This window comes from Alosa pseudoharengus, unplaced genomic scaffold, assembly GCF_046254945.1.
Source record: "Alosa pseudoharengus isolate Yale_2024_CS ecotype anadromous, Long Island Sound unplaced genomic scaffold, YU_APseudo_1.1 YU_APseudo_1.1_scf_10, whole genome shotgun sequence".
NCBI lineage: Eukaryota > Metazoa > Chordata > Actinopteri > Clupeiformes > Clupeidae > Alosa > Alosa pseudoharengus.
Window position 1 is genome coordinate 5,315,001 of NW_027468565.1, and position 25,000 is coordinate 5,340,000.

Genomic DNA, 25,000 nt, shown 5'->3' on the forward strand with positions numbered 1-25,000 from the left:
CTTCCTGTCAGTCTCCACTTTCCTATCTGAGTAAAGGCATAAAAAGCCCCCCCAAATATATATATATATAAAAAAAAAAGAGTATGAATGCGATCTAAATGCGAAAATGTTCTGTATTTTGTAATAAATTATTACATGGTGCAGTGGTTATTACAAAATGCTGGCTTTGCTAATCTTCTTTGATAAAAATATAATAATATGCCATATTATGTAATAACTAAACAAAATTGATGATTGATGATTCATAAAATTGTTACAGATATTATAAAACAGTTTGTTTCATGCATTTTATCATTAAATCACAATGACTGGAAAATCCATTTAAAAAGATCTGCTCAGTATATTTGTGTGCTACATTGCTCAAAAATACATCAACTAGGGGAGCCAGAGATGGTTGAATCTTTGGGGGAGCTGTGCTGCTAGGTCCCTCTCTCCCATTTGCTTCCTGTCGATCTCTGTTACATGGGGTAGCAGTGTCAACAGTGGAAACCGTAGAGGAAGGTCAGCAGCTACCTCTGCAGGTGGCTGGGACTGCCACACACTCTATGGGAGAAGCAACAAGCTCCCTTTCGGCAGCCTGGATGAGGAGTTCAGGGTCTCTCGCACTAGAGAGGCCCTACTCTATCGGGACTTCAAGGACACATGGGTGGCATCAGCAGGCATCATGGTGACGTAAATAGAGAACAGAAAGACATGAAGATGCCCGGGTAGGGTTTAACGCCATCCCACAACCCTGCTATGGCCAGGCCCATGGCAGAAACACCAGTTAGTCCTGGAGGAGGTGTGGGCTGGGGTTGAGGTGGGTATGCGGCAGCAGGTAGGGTGGACCAGGTGGGAGGGTGCAAAAGATCAGTAGTAGTATAGTAGAAGATCATCTCTTGGATCTCCTGGTAATCTGGCAGGCAGAACCCCAGTGAATCAAGTTCTTGGTCCAAAGCAACTGTCTGCAACGTTCTAGCAAACCTCCAGATCTGGGTCAAGCGTGATTAACCAGTGTGTCCTCTGTGCCCTGGAGGAGGTTTCCTTGAGCACATCTAGTAGCTGCCTAACAGCGCTGGGGGAGAGCCGCTACCGCTGGCAGCATAACCTGCTGCTAAAGACCATCGCAGAGAGATGTCTACCACCTGAGGAACACCACCTTTGCCGGGGTTGGGGAGCAGCCCATTCCAGTGGCCGGGCTGTTCACCTCGGTGTCAGAATGGGGGCTGCAAGTGGATCTGAGGAGGCAGCTCAAGTTCCTAGACCATGTCACAACTATGTTGAGGCCAGACAGCGTGCCAACATCTGCCTCTTCGAATCAGGTACTCCTAGAGCAGGGGTGTCCAAACCTTTTGACTCAAGGGTCACATTGGGTTTTGAAAATTGGCCGGCGGGCCACACAACAAAAACATAATGTGTATATAGGCTATATATATATAATGTTTTGTATAATGTAAATGACAAAGTAATTCTGTTGTAGAAAATGAATTTCTTAAGAAATACTGTTCATTTGATGTTGTTTAATTAATTTATAAATGGTGCACTGTCACTTTAAGACTCTTTTGCCAGCTCCACTAGCCTATGGCTAGTGCTGTGTCTATGGCTCACAGTTTCCCCAATGGGGGACATTCTAAAACGCTTAACGTGAAAAAGCTTAGCTTTTTCCTTTCAATAGGCCTCAATGAAGCAGAAACGCTTAATGTTAGATAACGTCCATAATAATTGGACTTTGGGTTTGACACTTTGACAGTTTTATGTGCTTATTAGGAGCAATATGAAAGAGAAATTTGGTGATCATTGATCGTTGATTTTAAACCACGTTAAGCCTTTTTCTCGCCATATGCGCCAATGAAGAAGAAAACGTTAATGTGAGATATCTTCTATAATCGTTGGATTTCGGTTTAGTTTTTTTGACAGACTTAAGTGTTCATGACAACATATGGTCATGCGAAATTTGGTGATGATTCATCGTTGTTTTCCTACCTTAAGCCACGTTAAGCTTTTTCACGTTAAGCGTTTTAGAATGTCCCCCCTTAACCCTTAAAGGAGTACCGTCATACCAGTGTGACGGGAATGTTGAGAAATGAACGTTCTAAAGAATATCTGGGTTCATTGAATTCAACATAGAATTTTAGAACCTTCAATTGTTGCGGAACTTAGAACGTTCAAAAACCTACACCTTTAAGGGTTAAAGGGTCAGTAGTGGGAACTACTGTTGCCATCGCGATTTCTTTTTAAAAGTTTCTTATAAAAACGATAACAAGCCAGCTGGAACCTGTCACAGTCTCTCCCTCTTGTGCACGCTCAAATGCGTTCCCAATAAAATGGAGTAGCATAACGTCGTTAGATCTGCTGCAATGGAGATAGGCCTACTATGTATCTTGATGTAACAAGCTGTTTTGACATTGACATGGTAAACGCTCTCTAAGAAGAGTGTGAAGCAGTTTGCAGTAGCCTAAAGTTAATCACAACGTTGTCTATGTTGGAATAGCGAGCGGCCTATGATAACCTAACTAATTAAATGCTTGGCAGGCCGGATTAAAGTGCGTGGCGGGCCGGATCTATGAAAATGTAATAAATGCTCGGCGGGCCAGATTAAAGTATGTGGCGGGCCGTAGTTTGGACACCCCTGTCCTAGAGTTTACAGTTCCCTGGGGGAACTGCATGGAGAAGGCATACAAATGGAAGCAGATCAAGCACCAGGAGCTTTTGGAACAGTGCAGGAAGACTAGCTGAAAGGCAAATATTTTGCTGCCCAGCCTGTGTATAAGGTTTACATGCTGTTTGGCATCACAGGGACTGCAAAGAGGAAAGCCATCAGGTTCTCAGGGCATCAAGCCATCAAAGATGTTTCCCAGCACATCCTAGGATGTATCATCAAATGTCTTAGGTGAGTTGTTTCAAAGTCCTGTCAATCTCTTCTATGTGGATAGGAGAGACTGACAGGAAACGAATGATGGAGAAGGCCTGGGGTGGGCTAGGTTTGGAACCGAACCTGGGTTCCTGTGGTTGGGAATATTGTGCTAGAGCTCCCCCATTTCATGTATTTTTGACAAATGAAATAAACAAAAAAATAATTTTCAGTTATCATGATTTATGATCAAATGTATAAAACAGTAACAATAACAATTTTAGGAATAATAGGATCAGATTTGATTGATTAATAATGTCCCCCGCATTTAGTAATTACCACCGCAATTAATGATAATTCATTACAAAATGTGGGATATTTTATTACATATTACGGGTTTTATTACAAAATAAAGAGAAAAAGCATTCAGGCTCTTTACAAAATGTGGCAGATTATTACAAAATGTATGTATAACAATAAAGTGATAACATTTTACAGTTATTACATGATATGGTGTTTCAGACCTCCCTTTACTTAAACTGAAAGTGAAATCACACCCTACATATCCTTGCAGATTTGACCTCTTCATAATCCATCACCCTAACTCATGACTTCTGACCTCCAGTCTCCATGAAAATAAGTGGTGATGGGAAAAAAGCTAAGGGACACTGATACACACACACACACACACACACACACTGACTATTTATTCTGGGGCTTGGCAAGCGGCTCATATGTGATGTCTAAGAGTTGGGTGGGTGGGTGGGGGGGGGGGGGTTGCTCACCAGAATGCGGTTCTCAGTTCGGCTTTTGGACTGAAACAGCATGACCTGCCGCATAAACTCCACCCTCTGCGGTCTCAACAGCTGAGTGATGGCATCTGAGAGACAGACAGAGCAGGTGGGGACAAGCAGATATGAATATACACACACACACACACACACACACACACACACACACACACACACACACACACACACACACACACAGACACAGACACAGACACACACACACACACACACACACACACACAGACACACACACACACACAGACACACACACACACACACACACACACACACACACACATACACACACACACACACACACACACACACACACATGGCTTCACACTCAAACAGATATGAATGCGAATGCACACACACACACAGACTCACAGACACACACACGGCTTCACACTCAAACAGATATGAATGCACACACGCACACACACACACACACACACACACACACACACACACACACACATGGCTTCACACTCAAACAGATATGAATGCACACACACACACACACATGGCTTCACACTCAAACAGATATGAATGCGAATGCACACACACACACAGACTCACAGACACACACACGGCTTCACACTCAAACAGATATGAATGCACTCACACACACACACACACACGGCTTCACACTCAAACAGATATGAATGCACACACACACACACACGGCTTCACACTCAAACAGATATGAATGCACTCACACACACACACACACACGGCTTCACACTCAAACAGATATGAATGCACACACACACACACACGGCTTCACACTCAAACAGATATGAATGCATGCACACACACACACACACACGGCTTCACACTCAAAAAGATATGAATGCACTCACACACACGGCTCAAACAGATATGAATGCAGATATGAAAGTACATACCAAAAAAAAAACATGAATGCACAAACAAATGCATTGATATGCTTGCTCTAATGCACACACACTCACCTCTTTCTAAAATGGATGACATTCTAATCTACATGGCAAAAGAATGAATGTTGCTTCCATCTACTATCAGAGAGACGTATCTTACGTCAGTGATATCTCACATCAGTGATATCTCACGTCAGTGATATCACATCAGTAAAGCGTCAATGAAAACCATACTGTGCCATGCATGAGCACTTAGACTAGGGCGTGTATGGTACAACCAAGGGCCACTAGAGACAGGGCAGAACAGAGACTACAGGCAAACAACACAACCAGTTCAGTGGTTACAGGAGAGAGTCGGCAGGTGGAAGAAGCATACCTTGAACAGAGTAAGGCACAGTAGAATGAAGCGCCATGATTTCAGCTGCGGTCTTCAGCCGGCCCGAACAAGAGGGGCGACCAGCACAAGTACAAGTTGTAGAACGTTAGGGAGAGAAACACACTCACACACATATCCTGCACCACATGCAGTGAACGGGCGCTCAGAGGGAAACCACAGTTTGCAAGAGGGCCTGACACAGGAAGTGACACAGTATAGGCCTCACCTTTAGCTTACACGTAAGAGCCAGTGATTCAAGAGACACCCCCGCACACAGGCTTCTGTGAAGACGACCGCGTCAGCTTCCTCTGTGAAACGCCACCGTAGCTGTTTCACCTGGCAAAACTTGGAACAGAGGTGTTCGTCATGATAACACCTAAGGGGCTCGCAAGGACCAGATTTTGGAAATGGTGATAGGATATTTGGTCAGAGGGGTTCACCTGAGGTTGTGATAAGGAGGAAAAAAAACATTTCATGGTTTCTTACTGCATCCTGCTCTTGCAAAAAGTGACATTATTTTAAATCAAGAAGTGCATCCAAACAGTTAACAAAAAGGATCTGAGAACAGTTGGGTTTAAGTCGAGATTTGAAACTGGCAGTTGAAGGACCTTTGATGAGCTGAGCGGCACAGCAGTCAAAAGCAGCTTCCCCAGTTTAGTTCTCACAGTATATATTATGCTCTTGCATACTGAGCAAATACAATGTGGTCACTTGCTAACCTAAATACCTTTTGATTAGCAATACCTTCTGAATCATATTTGGCAGTGAGAGAGAAAAATGTGTCTACGAAAAGTATTGTTAGGCAAAGATTGAATGTAAATTGTAAAACCACACTTCTGATAAGGCCACCCCTTGATATGTGATGCTGCAATCAATTGAGTGGAATCTATGACAGTAGTAAGAAATGTGGGCACATCAGCATGTGGGAAAGTCATTAGATAGTACTTTTAACAGAATACCTGGTAATGACAGTCTGACAGAGAAGCTTCTGAGAAGATAAAATCTCTTAGGGTGGTATGCACATCCTTTTCAACTGTATTTCTAGTAACCACACATTTCATTTTACTCAATCCTTCTCTGCTAAAAGATTGTCTCAATTTTTCCTTTTGTGTATGGTATATAATCACACAAATGTTTAGTTTACAAATGTTTACAAATGTTATCGATAAATTAAATCGACTCATGTGTATAGGCTACAGTATAGCCTATACTTCCAAAATGACATGTATGCAAAACCCATTCATTATTCATGTATCAGTGTTTCCCACAGAATTAAATTCTATTTGTGGTGGTAAGTTTGCAGAATTAACTTGAATGCAAGTTTTTAACAAATTAGCGCAGCGTGGTTATAACCAGATTTAAGCACAATGTAGTACAACCTGGAAAATCATTGTGTGGTGGGCCGCCACAAATAAGTCAATGTATGGGAAACACTGTGTATCATTTGCATGTAAAGACATGTAAACACAGGGATATTAAAATGGGTATGTCAAATTGGCATGCATGATAAAGCATTTGCATTATATATGTGCTTCCATAAATGCCTAATTATAGAACATACATGCATGTAGGCTATATCTAGATCTATATAACATCCCAACGCCTTGAGACATCACGAAAGAAACAAGTTCGTAACATGCCAAGATAATGGAACAAACCACCAACAGAACTCAAGGGTGTGACAGGTTGGTCTGCATGAGAGATTAGACAGTTCATCTCTTTTTGAGTTGACCTCCATCTTGTGGTGAAACACTGCAACAACCTCTATGCAAACTAAAAGGCCCAAAAAGAACTTTGCAACATGATTTTCAAAAAACCTTAAAATAAAGTGTCAAATGTCTCAATCCACAAATAAGTAAGGTACATCAAGTAATTTGGATACAGCTTGTATTAGTAGTAGACATTTCAACACAGCTGGACTTGGGACACCAGTGTGCTGCAGTGGGGGGGAAATGCAACCTATGCATCAACCAACTGATGTATCAAAGGCAACTGACAAGAGGGAACTCAACATTCAGAAAAGAAACTGCCTTACATACATGTGTGCACACATTGAACATGCCAATGGGAAGAAGTTTTTCCCCATATTGTGAAGTATTGAGTGGAGTTGTGAAGCAGAACAAATAGCGGTCAACTCAAGCCTTGTATAATGACAATGTAAAATCATGTGTGGAGGTTGAGCTCAAAAGTCTGTGTAAACAAGAAGTGAATCATTAAGGGAATGGTTCCTCACAGCTCTCTTTTCTTCACTAATAAGAAAACTTCATTGCAAATGTTTTCAAGACTCTTGTAGCATCACTGTGTTAAAGAAAACAGAGCAGCACACCAGACTAGGCCAATAGTTTCTTTTTTATTAGCTGTACAGCAATACATTCTCCACACCACCATTCTCCTCGGCCCTCAGACCCTCCCAATCCTAATAAATGTCTTTATATTGTTGGTTTTTCTGACCATTGTAAAATTCACACAGTACAGCTAAGTACAAAATGCATCAACCTATAATTTTAAGAGCTTAACAAAACAAAGAAAAAAAAAAGAAAAGCAGTTTAAATGCAATTACATGTAGGAGGAAACTTCATTTTGAATTCAGCAGAAATGTTCGGATAGAGGACATAGTTTCCAATCTTTTTTTATGTTACCAAAAAGAGCGACAAAACTTTAGTCATTCTTCCCCCAAAAGCACTCCTTTCAAACATCCCATGGTTGTCCACAATGTCTCCTTCTCAAAGCAACTTTACCCATAACAAACGTAGTCCTGACAAGAAACAGATCACGATCTAGCGGAGGGTTAGGAGACATCTGCTCACAACTTCCCATTCAATCTCTTAGAAAAAAAAAAGAAAAAAAAATATCCTTCGTCACAAACATGAACAGAATTTAATTTACATTTAAGACCTGGAGCTGGTTCTACAAGACCGTCCGTCCGTACAATTAAAACACAGGATGTTGTTTTCTTGAGATGCAAGTGACTCTGCTCAACCGTGTCCCTTTTCGTCCTTGAGGAGGAGTTTAAAAAAAAAAAGAAACGCAGACAAACCAACACCGCAGACTGCTTCTCGCAAAGCGGCGATCGTGTTGATTTTCCCTAGACACATAAAAGGTGGACAATAAAAGGGTGGCGAGGTTGGGTCGCGCAAGGCCTGACGCTTTCTGAGAATGCAGAGTTAAGTACATGTGACGAGTTTTCAAGCTACAAAGGACAGAAAGAAAGGACGAGTGAAAGAGCCGCGCTTGCCTACATGATTCATCTAAAGCATTCTGTTTTTCTTCTTTTTTTATTATTTTTTTCATTAGTTATTATAGAAACCGTGAAAGTTTCAACGTTCTCCAATAGTCTAAACGCCACTGTTAAAACGCCATTGTCCCACCCGCTGCCAGCATTCAAGGTCACCGAATCACTAGAAAAAAAGATTAAAACGCTCATAATAAAACAGAAAATAAAAATATTTACAAGCAAACTAGCCAACATTACCCTCTTCTATTTTTGTACAACGCATCAAACTGCAGGTCTTTTAAAAACTTAAATGGATGGATGAATGGATGCCACTGTTCCTGGCATGGTTGTCTGATGGTTGCCTAGCCACCTCAGCAAAGCCCATATTCAACTTACATGAGTGGTGGGGGGGAAAACAAACAGAAACACTGAAGCTTTATGTATGCAGTGGATAAAAGTTGTTACATTGTTAAATGTTAAAAGGTGGTGATCAGTGAAAGGGTAGGGTTACAGGCCCATCATTTACAGCAGTCACAGGAAAGGTCTTATCCTAGCCGTGACAAACTCATCGATGTCAAGGCAATGTCACAGCAAGGGTTTTGTTAGTCAAAGACAAAAATAAATCCTAAACGCGTGGGACACACTAGTCTGGATGGGTGTGCTGTCTCTTGACCCCTCAAAAACACATACTCATAGGCGCGCGCACGCGCACACACACACACACACATACATACACACCTACAAACCTACTCTCTGCATACATCGTTTCCCATGCACAAAATGGCACACAGAAGAAAAGCTAATAGATCCAATGGAAACTGAATGAATGAAACTGGGTTGGAGGAAGGGAAGGTTGTTTCATGCAGAGGTGCTGAAACACACAGGTCCAGGACAGCTGCTGGAAACTCAACAGTAAATATGAAAAAAAAAAAAAAAAAAGTTTGTGCACAGCTTAGGCTGCAAGTAAAACAAAAGGAAAATGAAACAAAACAGCGAAGGTCAAAGTGTTAGAAGTGGTACATGAAGTCCGACAGCCGTGCAGGGTGGGACTGAGGAGTTCTGGGGGCGGGGAGGGGATGAGGCAAGGCGACAGAGAAGCAGGAATAGGGGGAGAGGCGTCAGTGTGTTTATTTCTCTGTGTGTTAGAACAACTGTATTTGTGTTTGTTTGTGTGTGTGCACACTGCATGTGTGTGTGCTGCGCCATATTGCGCCACCACGCGTGTCCCTGCCACCACACATCACCGGTCCATCATGCTCAGAATCATCTCTGGGGTCAGGTCCCCGTTGGGCGCTCCTTCCGAAACCGACAGCTGCACTGTTTCCAAGGCGCCCTCTTCGGCCTGCACCTCCGCTGCGGGGGCATCCACCGCCGCAGCAGCTGCTGCCGCCACGGCCGCCGCCTCTCCTCCTTCGGGCTCCTTCTTCACGATGATGTTCTCTATGGCCCCCGTGCTCTCATCCTCCACCTGGATGATGGCTGCTGCTGCTGGAAGACAAACCCCAGAGTTTTCAATAAGGCCACTGGAAGTCCCATCAATCAAACGGCAAAGTGGGAATTACTCATTTAATGGTCAAAAACAACCTTAAAAAACATAACTAAAAAAAAAAAAAAAAAAAAAGTCACATTGGGCCAACAGTTGAAACGGTTTGAAACAATTTGTTTACAAACACAACTATGCCCTCATGTAGGTGTGACTTACCTGCGGGTGCTTTGGTGGGGGTGGGGGAGGGCTTGGGAGCGTTCTTGGGGGGCCTGCCACGTTTCCTCTTGACGGGTGGGGAGGCGGGTGCTGGGATGGGCACGGTGGGTGGGGCCTGCTCCACCTCCATCTCCACCTCATCCAGAGCCTCCTCTTCCACCTCATCATCATCATCGTCGTCTTCGTCCAGATCGGGTTCGCCATGCTCGTCTGAGGGACACAAAAAGTCACATGGGGACTTAGCAAAGACTACAGAGCCCAGAAAAGCCCTTCTTTCAGTTGTGGCTACAGGAGAAGTTCACATGGTGCATATCTTAAGGAAAAAAAATGTGCTTCAACAAGCCATTTGACACCATGCGTAGCTAAGAGGTACATGCAAACAAAGGCAATAATCTTAAGCAGAACATTGGCTTGTTGGTAAAACTGAGGAAACTAGTGAATGGGGTAAAAACAGTCATGTGCAATTCGTGTCATGCAATGGAAATGGAGAGAGAGCGCTCACCACTGTCATCATCGTCCTTCCTGCTGCGCATCTTCCTCTTCCTGCCACGGCCTCTCCTAGGAGGAGCCCCGTTTTCGCCATCGGTGGTGTCCTGGCCATTGCAGTTCTCTGCATGCCGGGCCATGGTGTTCTGGAACGAGACAGGCAACATGACGACTCAGTGTGCTTACTCAGCTATAGATCACTTACCAGAAGACTGAAGTAGATACAGTCATACTAACAGGGTAATACCCGCCTATTAAACAAACTTCTTACACATCAAGCGATTGCTTATATAGGCTTCTGACACACGGGTGTCTGAAACATTTCACAGAAGAACTCATTACTTCCAGCGCTCCCACCCAATATTAAGACACCCATCCAAATGGCAAAGTAATCAATCAATCAATCCACCCATGACACTGGTCAGTGGAGGAGAGTCCTATTCTTACCCTGCGGGTGAAAGTCTTGCCACACTTGGTGCACACAAAGGAGGTGGGCACAAAGTTGGGGTCGTGGTAGCGGCGGAAGTGCATGTCCAGCAGCTGTTTCTGCCTGAAGGTCTTCTCACAGTGGCTGCAGGCGTACGGCTTCTCACCGGTGTGGGTGCGCTTATGCATCACCATGTGACGCTCCTGATCCCAAAAGAACGCAAGTTAAATTCACATGTCAAGTACAGTATGAGTAGGTTTCTATATCAAATGTGAGATCAATACCAATACTGTATTTGTGTCTTCCTATCCAGTATGAATTTCAGTGTGGAGGGAGGGGGGGCAAATCTGACCTGTCGGCATGCGTAATCGCACTGGTCGCACTTGAAGCGCTTCTCGTTCTTGTGGGACTTCTGGTGCTGGATGAGGGCGTAGCGCTCGTGGAAGACGGCCTCACAGTAGCGACATTTCCGGCCCTGCTCGATGTACGAGTGCTGTTTACGCAAATGAACACCTGAAGGGGTGGAAAGGTGTGTTAGCTAAGAGAGAAATGTGCTCAAAGTAATTGACCAAAGGGCTAACAAGAGGGAATCCTTCGTTGACCAGTAATTAATGAGTGGATTGAGCCAACAGCTACAGCACACAAACTACTGCATTTACACTAAAAGTGTTTTAAAATATGAGCAGAAGTATAAACTATGACTATGCATTCTAGTAAAATCACAAGAATGGTGAAGTCTTACCCAAGTCACTCTTGCGGGCAATGACTGTGTCGCAGTGTGGGCAGTGGAACTTGGCCACGTTCTCAGTGTGTTTCTGCAAGATGTGCATCTTCATAGTTCCACTCTGGGTGAAGCGAGCGTGGCAGATGTAACACTCATAGGGCTTCTCCCCTGTTCAGATAAGAGATACACAAAACATCAGAAAGACAGATAGACAGAGAGATATGGTGAAGACAGAGAGAGGTACTGTTACTGACCGTCTCACAGTAAAGACTTAAGAGTTATAAGTTAGAGGATAGACAGTTGGAGCGAGCGAGAGAGAAAGAGAGCGACGTTGAAGACCGAGAGTTGGTGCTGCTGACGGGCTCACCTGAGTGTGTCCTCATGTGTCTCTTCAGCTTGTATGTGTCTCTGCTGGCGTAGCTGCACAAGCTGCACTGGAAGGGGCGCTCTCCGGTGTGGGAGCGGATGTGGCGCTTCAGCTTACTCACCTGGGGGACAACCAACAAATCGTCAGGGACAATATCATATCACACAATAGATCACAGAGGGATACATGAAAGAAAGAAAGAATGAATGAATGCAACAGGAATGACAACTCACCTCCACACTGGCGTAATCACACATAGAGCACTTGAAGGGCTTCTCGTGGGTGTGCTTGTAACGTCGGTGCCTAACCAGCTCTCCACTAGTTACAAACGCCATGTCACAGTCAGTGCACTTGTGTGGTCTGGTGCCTGTTCAAGAAAAACACAAAGAGCCATCAAACTCATCCTGACTCGAAAAGAAAAAAAATAAAAATAATAATAAAAATGTATACATCTTCATTTTCATCTTAGGTCATGACGGCTGCATGCGTAGCGTACCTGTGTGCGTGTTCAGGTGGTTTCTCAGCAGAGTGACTGTCCTGAAGGCGCGGCCGCACAGGTGACATTTGTGGGGCCTCTCGTCCGTGTGGCTCTTCATGTGGCGGTCCAGGTTGGAGCGGCGGGGGCAGGTGTAGCTGCACAGCTCGCACTGGAATGTTTTCTTCACACCTACATGTCACATTTGGGTTAGGCAGGAGTCTTTTCATAAAAAAAATGACCCATCATCATGTTTGACTACGGTCAAATGCTACACATTCTACTTTAGCACGTCCTAAAACAGCATGCCACTAAAACTTACCCTTCTTTTTGATTTTGGTGGGTTTTGGTGGCTTCATGTTGCCCACCACCTTCTCGGCATTGACCTCAGAGAGCAGGCCCTCCTGCTGCTCCTCCTCAAAGTCGTACACAGACACGTCCATGTCCTTCTCCCCCTCCGTGTTGTAGCGCAGCTTGCTCTTCTTTGTCTTCTTGGTCTTCTTGGCTGGGGGCTGGTAGTCAGGGTCTTTGGCCCAGGTGGGGTCCTCGTTCTGTGGTTCAGTGATCATCTCCACGCCCTCCTCCTGGGCTTGAGGTTCCTCCTGTGGTTGGAGCTCGTCCTGCTCCACGGTCTCCACCTCTCCATTAGCACCGACTTTCACCACCTAGAGACACACCATAAAGTATACATTTAATTAAAATGTAAACAGGATACAAGACCAACAATTAAAGTTGTTCAATTTTCGCTAAAAATTGACCATGTTCTAACTTGAGTACATAGCCAGTGTTGTAACTGTTTACAGTGATGATACCTATGGGAAACAGTGACACACCAATGTATTTATTCTTGGCAGCCACTCATTAGAATAGGCTAAGGTGAAGAGGTGCATCAGCATTCACAAACCTGGAATCCCTCAGGCAGTGGTAAGGTGTGGCAGATGACAGGCTCTCCATCTTTGGGCATGGCGGTGGCATCCACCAGGGTGCCCTGCAGCTCCTCCACAGTGGCCGTGGTGACGGGCACAGCTGAGACGGGCACTTGCACCAGCTGCAGCTCCCCGAGGCCTAGCTGTTGCTCCTCCATGTTGACCACCTGCAGCGTGATGATCTGTGTGTCGTCCACCGTGGTCACTGTGGCCTCATGGGGTGCGCCAGCCACCCCGACCGCTGCCGGGTCCATCACTTCGGTCTTCATCTGGAGCAGTGTAGGGTCCAGGCCGTCCATGACCATCATCTCCACGCTACTGTTGACGTTCACCACCCCCTCCACCAGCTGGGCCTCTGCGCCAGCCTGCTCGTGGCCCTCCATCTGGGACTGATCCACGGCCTCCAGGCCGGCCGCCTGCAGCAGCTCTGCACCCACGTCTTCATCCTCGCGCCGCCGCACGTAGGTTTTGCACTCTTTGGCCTTAAAAGAGTCACCGGCCTCCTCCACTACCGCATCGGTCGGTCCCCCTTCCATGGGTAATACCTGTGGGTGTAGGTGACGAGTGAGTTTCTGATTCAACTGGTTTCCTGACCAACTAACTACAAGTAGTGACCCTGTTCTAAAAGAGAGTTGGTGTATTTACAACCAACCTGCTAGTGTAAATGCCACACTGACTACCCACTGCCACCCATCAATCAAAGACATTATGCTGAGTTGTACAGGAACAGGATGTGCTTCTTCATCGTTACTTTTCCCTTATATACATTTTACCTTCACCAAAAATGTGTACTTCATCTTTGCTGTCTACACCTGCTTCTCTCTCCAAGTCTGGTTCCGCTGCATGAGCTACCTGCCTCACCTCTCCTTTTTTGCTACCTACAGCTCAACCTGAAAGAAATACAAAAGTGTTAGGCCTTCACTTCTGAACGTCATCACTTTGATTTAACATCAAAGCATATAACGCCATGATCAGCTAATGTTATGTAAAAACGTTCATCGCAATCAGCCCTGGAAAAAAAATAATAGGACTTTATTACTTTCTCGCGTTGCATTTCGACTTGTAATATTGAACTAAAACTCAATATTTTTGACTTCCGAGTTTCTGGGCGTTGCGGCAAAAAATGCCAAACACCCATAAATCCATCAAGTATAGATGTAATCACATTATAGTATAAACCCCAAGTCTATATGCTGACTTCGTTCTAAGTGACATGTGGATTCTTGTGGATGGTTAATCGTGTTTTTGTACCACTACCAGCCGGGTTGTAGAGGGAGCTCTCCGCCGTTTTTATCCTTTCCCTCGTTTGTTGCTTAAGGTAGTCTTTCAATAAGAGCGGTCACTGGCACGGTGATCTGCACCGAGCTCATCGTTTGCGGCAATTTTATCTGGTCAAATGGAAACAGATCGCTAGCTTCGGACAGGGCAAGTGAGTGAGCGGAATGCGTGTTGAGCAAGTTAACGAAAATGGCCATCGAGGTCATTTAGCTATGCATCTTCCTCGTTTGATTTCGGGCTGCGCAACAAGCTAGCGCCAACGAAAAATATGCTAACTGGTTGACGTTAGCAGCATTTTTAGGTTAACGCGAAATTCTGTCCAACTTGTCTCTTGACGGCATACCAACTGCAATATCTGTTGTAAAAATGTTTAATGGATAATTTAAATACATAGACTGGGCGTTTTGATGCATTATGAACATCTTGGTTGAACTGGGTCAAAGTCAGTTACTTGTTAGCTAACGTTAGCGCTGAACCCAGGAAGGACTCAGCATTTGAATCGAATTTGCTCAGTTAGGAGGGGCGCGAACAAATTAGAGGCAGCTAAGTAGGTAGCAGGCTAAGCTAACCTGGCCGTTGGCCTATTGTACTAACCATTCGCGAGTGCTCATTTTATGGGGATGTTTTAAATTTAGTTTCACTTTGATAAAATTGCTCGCATTTGTTGTATTTTTTAAAGTCTTGCCTGGGTGGATAAGTTGTTAGCAACCTAGCTAAGTAGCCAAGTTAGCTAACTAGCTTTACGTTGGACTGCTAACGTTAGATGTAGAAACGGCGGGTTTCTATCACTGGGAAAGACAGGAAACAAAGAGAAGAAAAAGAAAATGGACGCCTGGCCTAAACATTCAAGCAAACATCGAAGTGGATAAATATCGAATCTCGCCGAAATGCCAACTGATATGGGTTAAATAACACTAAATACGTGGACATTACCCCGAACTTCTGGGTTATAAATGTTTTTTGCTAAATTTTCGATAACGATAGAGGGAGACAAACACCCCCCGCCAGCCGCCTGGACTGGGAGCCCCATCGTGACACCTAGAGGCCGATTAAAGCTCCTGCAAAACTCCCCCATTTTCTAGAAAGTAGTGCTGTTTTACCTGCGTTCCCTTGTTTATTCTCTCGTTGAATTCGATAGAAAGCCCAGGGTTTGTTCTTTCTTCTGTCCGAGATGGTGTAAAAATGCGTCCTTCTCCTCCGGTGGTTTTAATCCTCTCCCGCTTTTGCAGAGTAGGCTCCGCACAAAATGGCGGCCTCAAGCGGTGGATGCGCTTGCGCGGCACGCAGGGGGGCGGTGGCGAAGGGGAGGGCTGTAAACACAGCATTGTGGGGATTGGCCGTTTGGGGCGCTACTTTTGAATTGCACCTTTATGGCCCAACGCTGGGAGTAGGAACAGCCATGGGGAAGATCTGTTTTGGGCCAGTGGCCGCGTTTTAGTGTGTAACAGCCTTCGTATCTATCTGCCCATCAAATAAGCTGAAGTCATTGCATCAGACAGATTTATGCGGGCAGATCATGAAAAGGACTAGGCTCAATAGGCATCATGATTGAAGACAAAATAAAAACGTAATGTACGCAATATTTACTAGGCCTATTTGGATTTCACTTTTGGATGAAGGCCGTTGTTTATTTCAAAAATAGAGGCTGCTGTATATGTCAGGTATTATAGGCTATTCATAGGAGTCACGATTCAGAATGTTTTACAAATATTAACTGATTATTTATTAGGCCTATAGATAGGTTTATAGTTATTGTTTGCAAAAATTCAGACTTAGACAAATATCTTTTTAAAATTGTGTTTTAATGGTTTTCTTTACACTTGATGTCAGGCAAGATTCTTGTCAGACAATATACATTTTATAGAAAAAAAAATCACTTAAATGCTGCACAATCTGTGAGTCTTAAGGAAAATATACTGAAATCTTTGATGCAGTTTGTCATGTTGCACCGCAATCATTAACTCTTAAATAAAGTCTTAGCATTTCCCCCCCCCCTCCCCTTACTTTGAGGCACTTGTTCATTAAAGAGGCTATTCAGCGCCCATTTGAAAGTCTGACAGAATGGGGAAAATAAAAGTAGCAGATCAAATAGCAAATAAAAAAGTTCCAGGCTCTCTCATAGAGCCCGTCTCCCTGTCCTGTCATCTTGGCAGAGAACGCCCCGAGTTGGAGGTTCTCGGTGTGCATGCAGGGGCCGACCCAGAGATCATGTGGTCATAAGAGGTTGTCTGTTCCTGTTCTGTAAAAGGCCAAGTCCACCACAGTTTACACATTTCTACAACAAAATAATAGTTCTGATTTGAGAACAAAACAAAAAACATAAGCTTCATCCTTTACAGCAGAAATAATCTTCAGTAAAACGCCAGTGGCTTGAGTCATCAACAAGTGTATTGTAAGTTACTGTGGCTTCGGCACCCTTGATAGTTCTGCATATAGTCTGAGTATTTAAACATTTCAACTAAAATTACAACACATTTAGAAAACACATATTCTTCCAATTGAATATATTCATATATATATATATATATTTATATAGATTCATCTTCTAAAGCATACATATTTGACAATATAGAATGATGGCACTGTGATGCTTTAGTGGTCCCTCCCCCCTCCAGGTCCTAATGGTCTTTTATTAAGGTGTGTTTGAGGGAGTCTGGGGTGTTGTTTCCATCCCTCCAGTCCCCCCACCCCCAAGGAGTGATACCAATCACACCACCCCTCTTGCATTACCAACAAACATTCTTCAACAAACACTCACACCAAGTACTCCACACAGTCGTAATTTTGTCCTCACCTCAAAAGTCAACCATTTCGAAAGTGCACTCCTCCCCAAATAAAAGACAAAGTGAACATTAACACTCCTACCCTATCCCCCAATATGCTTCACCCTCAATCTGCGAGCGGGCGCCCAGACTGTCGTCTCTTGCATCTGGTAGTCCAGCTTTTTGTCTGGATGCTGTTCTAAAATCACGTGTCCATGTTCTGGAAAAAAGGCAACACCATCGGGCCAAATACTAAGGCAGCAAAACACTCCCATCCTCTTCTGCTTTCCGCAACATTTCACCCTCCTTCATCACACTTTGCCATTATCACACCTTCCCCCATGTAACAAATGTTATTACAGAATAATATACAGATTTATAATTGTGATTACTCGTCAGCTTGTGGGTGGGTAAATAATTAATGTCCGTGTCCGTGCTCTCTTGATCTTGACTGCCTCACTTACCACCCCATGTCAGAAAATAGGATACAGTTACAGCGTGAAGTCCATGCTGTGGGTCAGCTTGTTTTCACCCACACATTTACAGTGTAGTGATTTCTGTGATCACCTGTCTCTTTGAATTGGCAACATTGGACAGACACAGCTGAGTTGACATGGTTCAGTTGTGTGTGTGTGTTTGTGAAGATTTAAGGGCGTGGCTGCTTCCTGCCGGATCAGAACGCTGTGCTGGCCATGCTGCCAGGGGCGAATAGTCGGGCCACTCCGTCCTGCGACGACTCCACATGTCGGTGGGCCATTTTGCCTTCCTCACCTACAAATGATAGAGGTCAAATGTCATCATCTGCGCTACTTTAGGGATTAAACTGATCGAATATGTTCCTCACAGCTTATGATTATGCTTTCCTTTCCCTTCCCCCAAATGCTTCTGTTGTCCATTTTCAGATAAACATTCTATTCCACTCCATTCAGTTCTACTCACTTAAAGAGGCACTATGCAACAATGTACCACTTTTGGATTTTTATTACAGGCAACTAGCACTGTTCATCATCTTCAAATTACTTTTCATCGACCCATATCCTCACTGCTGCTTTAGGTCCCCCTTTACCTCCAATTTCATCTCATCGCCTCTTTCTCTCTTCTGCACAGCTCTCATCTTTCACTCACCCAGCACCAGCAGGGCTTGCTTGGCGGCATCCCTCACATCTTCCTTGTCAGTGCGACACAGGTAGACCAGCTGGTCGATGCTCTCTTTGGCCTGTCGGAGAGAGAACATTTGTTTACATGCAGGTACTTGGGAAGCTTGCTAGTCCCCTCTATTGGTTCACTCTACCTTCCTACAAAGGAAATGTATGTTGTTGATCTCCAAATCTTTATTAACCGCTTCAGGATGAGGAGAGCTGGCTTTTGTTAAAGGTGAAGGTTGAAAGATTTAAAAATCTCAAATGTGACAAAAGTTCTATGGCCACATCTCTGGTCCATTAGCATCATAGATGTGTACGCATAAGCAAGCTCTTTTATGTACAGATACCACAGGGTAACTCTGTAAAATGTGCATCTGAACATTTTACATAATGTACAGTATAACATAATACATTTTGGATATTGTTAGTAGCCATGTTAGTTGGATGTGCATGTTGGATATAGGGAAGAATTGCAGTGTGGCTACTGACCCTCAGGCATGCAAGTGCTTTGCATCCACACACTCGCGTTTCCAAACTCTCATCTTCTAAAAGTTCCAGGCAGCTCACCAGTGCCTGATGAATAGATTGAAAACTTGTCAGTGTCAGCATGGGACATCATGTAAAATTACTTTTAAAAACATAAGCTGTCATCAAAGGTTTTCTTTAAGAGCATGGCTTGTAGATCCTGTGTTCACAGATAGGGGCAGTGTTGCATGGATGTGCCAATTTTCTTCACCCTAGACCACAGTCGTGACCGTTGTTTTGTAACAATAGAAGGAATGCCAGAGATGGCTATGTTTGTGTTAGATCATGAAAACATTGCCACACTTGCCTGAATGTGCTATTCTTTTCCATTCAGGTTCCTATTGTAAACTCAACTTTAAAAACCCTCATTGGTGATGACTCACTTATCAAGTGTGTTATAAAAATGTGCAATGCCACCTGGTTTAAAAGATTATCATCAAGTGGCTGACTTCTGGAATGGCCTCCTAACGTCTAGCCATATGTATACACAACTAAATCAATGTTCTTGGTAACTTTGTGGTTTGCACACAAAGTAGTATACTTTAGCACATTGCTGATATGCAGTTGCTAGAAATGTATGCATCATAATTGGACATAATTCAATACTGGAGCAAGAGATACTATGAATGCTCTTAAAGTCAAATAGATAGCCCAGATAAATGGAGCTTAAGGATAACAGCTCTTCACAGATACAGCCTCTTCTGGTAAGCTGTTACACATTGTATCATTCTGAATAGACCTTTTGTAAACACTGTTGAGTCAGTATCAGCACATTCTTAGGATTAATATTTCACAAACCTACAATAGCAATAGTATTACAATAGTATTATGAAATTGTTAAATATTTAACTTCCATTCACAATTAATAACAGGTTGTAAAACGGTGCAAAGCCAACTCCACAAATCAATGTAAATTTTATTCTGTTTTTAATTTAAGAATGCCTCACATACAGGTGCATCTAATATCTAATATTTTTTTTCCATAGTCTATTTCAAAAAGTGAAACTTTCATATCATTTAGATTATATAGTATAAGTATATATACTCTTTTGATCCCGTGAGGGAAATTTGGTCTCTGCATTTATCCCAATCCGTGAATTAGTGAAACACACTTAGCACACAGGTGAACACACAGTGAGGTGAAGCACACACTAATCCCGGCGCAGTGGATTTTTGATTTCCATGGGCTGTAAATTATAATGTTGACCTGATAAGAGCTCTAATCAGATAAATAAGTCAAAACACCGGCAATGGTTTCCTGAGCCTTTCATCAATGAAAGGGCAATAGACTTTTCCACGATTCTAATTTTCTGAGATGCACCTGTAATTCAGTGAAGGGGTATGATATTTTAACATGGAGTGCCATGTGGGACACTGTGTGTGACCTTTCTCTGAGCTGGGGCCGGTATGATTAGTCTAAGTTTTGATGTGCACGGGTCAGGACGGTGCAGGTGTGTTTCGTTTACCCGCTCTCGGTGGCGCGGCTGGTCTGCCAGGCTGCGGAGCAGGGAGCTGGCGGCGCTGCACACCTTCCCGCGGGGGTCTCTCAGCAGCAGGCTGATGGCCCGCAGGCCCTCCCGCTTCAGGCTGCTCTCCGGGGGCCTCTTCAGCGCCTTCACCAGCGCGTCCTGGTCCCCACACTGCAGACACTGGACCAGCCACACTGCAAGTGTGTACATGAACACATAAACAGAGTTAACCATAGAAATACAGACAAAGGTCACTAACTACGTCCATACATACACAGGATACAGAAACAAGAATGAATGAAATAAGTCTGGCCATGGGAAATGGGTAGGTTCATGGGATTAGACATATTGAGAAGAATAAGGTGACCCTGGGGCTGACTGATTGTTCGACTTTATTACTGTAACTGAGGGTGTGTGTATGTTTGTTGTTGTTTTTTTTTTTTGGGGGGGGGGGGTCAAACCACACACATAGTACATTACATTTACACGCAACAGAAACACAAACCAAGCCACAACAATGAGTGAAATGACTTGGGAGGAATAGGCTGATTCACTTGATTAAAAACGGTTGAGACTGGAGGTACATTTTGAGAAGCTGAAGGCTGAGACCGAGACAGGGTGATGAGGTGCTAATGTTGCCATCAGGGTGGTGGAAAAACACCCATCAAAGCTCATTAGTGTGTGAATACAACACATTCACACACCCTCTCAGTCATGAACGGTGAGATGAGTAAGAGCAGAAGGCCCGCCTCCACAACCGCTAATCCTCTCATATCAATACCAATTGAAGAGGTCAGGAGGCCATTATTCAGTACAACACACATTGATTAGTTAAAACAATCTCATCATTCTGTTGTCTCTCTGTGGCAGTCTTTCTCTCTTTCTCATCTCATTCTGTTATACATGGAATTCTGTCAAAAATTCACAAGGTTGTGGCAATGAGGAGCTGTCAGTAATAGGCACCTATATGGACCTAAGTTATAGGAAGTGACCACTGGTGGTTGTGGCAAAGAGGAACTGTCAGTAATAGGCACCTATATGGACCTAAGTTATAGGAAGTGACCACTGGTGGTTGTGGCAATGAGGAACTGTCAGTAATAGGCACCTATATGGACCTAAGTTATAGGAAGTGACCACTGGTGGTTGTGGCAATGAGGAACTGTCCGTAACCTGGCAGTCTTTCCATTTGTCTTTTTCATACATACAAGCATTCACTCGCTTACTCACACACAGACAGATACACACACACACACACACACACACACACACACACACACAGACTCACCCTCCTCGGCCAGCTCAGTGACGTGTGTGTCCAGATCGATGACTCCCTCAGCCTCCAAGTAGCTCCAGAATTGGAAGAGCGTGATCATCTCTCTGGTCCTTCCTCCTCCTCGTCTGGGCAGCCTCCGCTCCAGCATTCTCTCCACCAGCCGCAGGAACACTGGCCCCCCAACACACCAGCAAAGACAACTTCATTACGCCAGTCGGCACAAAACAGAGCAGACAGACAAGAAGCGGGTGAAATGTGGACTCTTTCGCTTGACTATATAGAAGTAATATGATTAAGGAAATACTAGTGTATTTCCATTGTATCTGAGTGATGATAAATGCCAGCATATGGGAAACTCCCTAAGAGTTCAGCATATAACTACCTAAGAGAACAACACACCCATTTTCACAGACATGTCGACATGCAAATGTCATGTGGTATGCATACACACGCTGACTCTTCAACATCTATGACAACGCTACCTCATGAATGCTCTCTCACCCACACACACAGACAGACAGACACACACACCTGCATACACTCATGCAATTCTCTCACGCACACACACACACACACACACACACACACACACACACACAGAACAGTGCAAGTAAGTGAGGCCACACCTGAATCAGCCAAGCTTGCTGCTCGCTCTGGTAGTCTGCTGGAGTAGGTGGTACTGAGCGCGTGCAGAAAGGCCTCTGTGGACGTGCTGTAGACACCACCCTTCTCACTGCTGCCATCCATACACTGCTTCCATAGCAACACTGCCCCCTGGCACTGATCTAGCTGGGGAACCACTGCTCCAGAAAAACAAGAAGAGGACAGGAACTTCAGTTCTCAAATACAATTCATAAAGCTCTAATCAATGAACTATAACTTCTGTTATTAAAATATTCTCAATCCCTTTCCATTATCCCAGCAGCACATGTTAAGCATTCATGAGGCCTGATGCACAAATGTGATAATTCACAGTGCATAACACTTTTGTTCACCTTTATGATAATAATACACTCATCAGTGTCGGTCACAGTGTACTCACCCTCTTCAGGCTGGCTCATGCCCTCTGTCGAATCTTTGGCGACTCGTCTGATAAGCTCGAGCACGCGGGCCTCCCTCAGCAGGCGGTCCAGAGCGTACATCTCCCCACAGCGCAGCGGGCCAAATGTGCCCAGGCGCTACACAGCGTACACACACACACACACACACACACACACACAGCAGAGAGAGAGGGGCAGAGAGACAGATGGAGAGAGTGAACACATAAGAACATATCATTATGAAAGGTCAAAGAAAAACAGCAAATCTGAATAAATAAATATTTTTTTTATTTTACCTTTATTTAACCAGGCAGATCATTAAGAACAAGTTCTTATTTACAGTGATGGTCTGACATCTGATAAATGTGATAAATTGTCTGTTATTACACAAAGCTCTGCAGTTATCCCTTTCTTTCACCGATCACGGGTTGGATTATGTACTGTTAGCTATTATAACACCACTCTGGATCCTAATCATGATTGTAAATGAACCGCAACAGAGGCTCGTCTGGATATAATCACGGCTAAGTGGCGTAGACAGGCACCGGCTTGTACTCACCAGTAGCTGGGAACTGCAGTTCCTCAGATGCACCAGCAGGGTGCGGTCTAGAGCCAGACATGCTGTGCTGAGTGGGCCGGAGGGAGACTCCCAGCAGCGCTCCTCACAGCCTTCGTCTTCACCCGCACTTTCATCAGCTGGCCGCTCACTAAACACAAGCGAAACACACACAAGTGCAATCAACACACTGTACATGCCAATTACAACATAGAAATACCTATGCATCCATTCACAAAATCATACCCATTCACCAGTGCAAGCAGGCACACACATACACCAAGAACAAAAAATGCACACATCAGCAGTTGACCATATGGAAGAGGCAACACTGATGTGGAACACCAAGTTTTTAGATTTGACATACAGAGACATTCTCTCAAGTCATTCAACTTTACTCAACCACTTGAGCTCTCATCAGCATTCATTGTCAGCAGTGTCCCATTTCAGCCAGTAGGTGGCACTCAAAGTACAAAGATCCACATGTATGAATGGGGAGTCAAGAGGCAGAGCCAAGGTTGGCAAGCACACACAAGATCAGTGGAGATGGGTGTTAAAGGCTTTGCAGCAAAGTCCTTCAAAACACTTCTGTTAGATATTGGTTTTCGAGGACGATCACTGTAAAGAGCTGTAAGGAGTTGTCTGAAGCTGCTGAAAAGGCAAGCCAATGGTTATGGCTAAGGCGCGCCACTCACAGACTACTTGGGGACATGGTATACAACCTGAATGGACTTAGAGATATGTGAAATCTGTGTTTCTAGAGTGGTACTTCTGGTTGATGTCTCTGTATTATGTCCAACCCCATCATGAGGGTGGAGGTGGGGAAGGTCCGGGACGCCAGACACCACTGTTGAGGTGGTAATGGTAGTTCCATGAAACACTGATGAAGGAAGCTGCCTGCTTGATAACCCTAGTGAAATGCTCTCGGTGTTGGTGATGTGTCTTTGATTGGGCGTTTAGACTACTGGTTGTGGATGTTGTGCCCTGATGGAGAGTCTTAAACGATGCAGCGCGTCTGCGACTGCCACAAGCCAATTATGTATTGTTGTTGAATCTCGTGTCATGCTGTATAATGTGACATAAGCTTGGCTGTTGATCGCCCACTATGGGAAATCCCCTACTTATAGCACAAGGAATGTAACACCTTTCCTATGTATATGTGGAATGAATTAGTCCCCTCCCGACACCGACACACACACACACACGTTTGCCCAGTCATGGTGAAAGTGAGGGGCGGCGGTTGTTTGGGGAAGTCTGACCTGTCCGTCCCACTCGGCCTCCCTCCTTCCTCCTCCTCCTCTTCCTCCTCCTCTAGGTCCGACGTGTTGAGGAAGTCAAAGCTCTCAAGCGCCGTCTCCACCGTCAGGCTGACGCTGGAGGAGCGGCTGCGGCTACAGCCCTACACACACACACACACACACACACAAAGAGAGAGAGAGAGAGAGAACGCGCGCGAGAGACATCAGATCACACACATTGTGGGTTTTGATTAATTGACTGAATCCTATTCCCTTCCAAAAATTAGATTCAGGCTTTTAAATTTACATTTACATAATATGGTGTGTGTGTGTGTGTGTGTGTGTCTGTGTGTAGCATTCCCAAAAACTGACTGAATACCATGCACTTCCTCAATCACATTAATTTCTCATTAAACTGAATGACCAGTGGCTTGGGCGCTTAAGTGCTGTACAGAAATGACAATTAGCCAGCATATTGCACTATAGCCTTTCCCAGGCTG

General features: G+C 44.3%; 3 protein-coding genes across 10 annotated transcripts in view; all 3 read right to left on the reverse strand.

The window, feature by feature from the left end:
* carmil2 (capping protein regulator and myosin 1 linker 2) overlaps positions 1-5,031 on the reverse strand; it is a 50,955-nt gene extending 45,924 nt beyond the window's left edge. Inside the window, exons 1-2 of the mRNA XM_076303801.1 lie at positions 4,897-5,031; positions 3,616-3,710 (exon numbers count right to left, since the gene is read on the reverse strand). Coding sequence (XP_076159916.1) covers positions 3,616-3,710; positions 4,897-4,933 — 132 coding nt within the window. The 5' untranslated portion in view covers positions 4,934-5,031. The remainder of the gene's footprint in view (positions 1-3,615; positions 3,711-4,896) is intronic.
* Positions 5,032-7,227: 2,196 nt separating this feature from the next.
* Positions 7,228-15,752, reverse strand: ctcf (CCCTC-binding factor (zinc finger protein)). Of its 4 annotated transcripts, XM_076303803.1 has the most exons (13): positions 15,596-15,751; positions 13,991-14,107; positions 13,196-13,762; positions 12,614-12,956; positions 12,313-12,483; positions 12,050-12,183; positions 11,817-11,937; positions 11,468-11,617; positions 11,078-11,238; positions 10,746-10,928; positions 10,315-10,444; positions 9,813-10,022; positions 7,228-9,598 (listed from the first exon to the last, which is right to left on the reverse strand). In XM_076303803.1, exons 2-13 carry the CDS (start codon positions 14,012-14,014, stop codon positions 9,351-9,353), a joined length of 2,442 nt encoding a protein of 813 aa, XP_076159918.1. In that variant the 5' UTR covers positions 14,015-14,107; positions 15,596-15,751; the 3' UTR covers positions 7,228-9,350. The 4 variants fall into 4 exon arrangements, with proteins under 4 accessions (XP_076159918.1, XP_076159919.1, XP_076159920.1 ...); XM_076303804.1 differs by having other exon boundaries at positions 7,228-9,595; positions 13,991-15,752; XM_076303805.1 differs by lacking the exon at positions 13,991-14,107.
* A 1,396-nt stretch (positions 15,753-17,148) lies between these two features.
* ripor1 (RHO family interacting cell polarization regulator 1) overlaps positions 17,149-25,000 on the reverse strand; it is a 67,575-nt gene continuing 59,723 nt past the window's right edge. For all 5 annotated transcript variants that reach the window (XM_076303810.1, XM_076303809.1, XM_076303811.1 and 2 more), the window contains exons 14-22: positions 24,522-24,661; positions 23,266-23,413; positions 22,709-22,844; positions 22,293-22,466; positions 21,679-21,837; positions 20,391-20,587; positions 18,889-18,972; positions 18,383-18,473; positions 17,149-18,028 (exon numbers count right to left, since the gene is read on the reverse strand). In XM_076303810.1, coding sequence (XP_076159925.1) covers positions 17,931-18,028; positions 18,383-18,473; positions 18,889-18,972; positions 20,391-20,587; positions 21,679-21,837; positions 22,293-22,466; positions 22,709-22,844; positions 23,266-23,413; positions 24,522-24,661 — 1,227 coding nt within the window. In that variant the 3' untranslated portion in view covers positions 17,149-17,930. The remainder of the gene's footprint in view (positions 18,029-18,382; positions 18,474-18,888; positions 18,973-20,390; positions 20,588-21,678; positions 21,838-22,292; positions 22,467-22,708; positions 22,845-23,265; positions 23,414-24,521; positions 24,662-25,000) is intronic.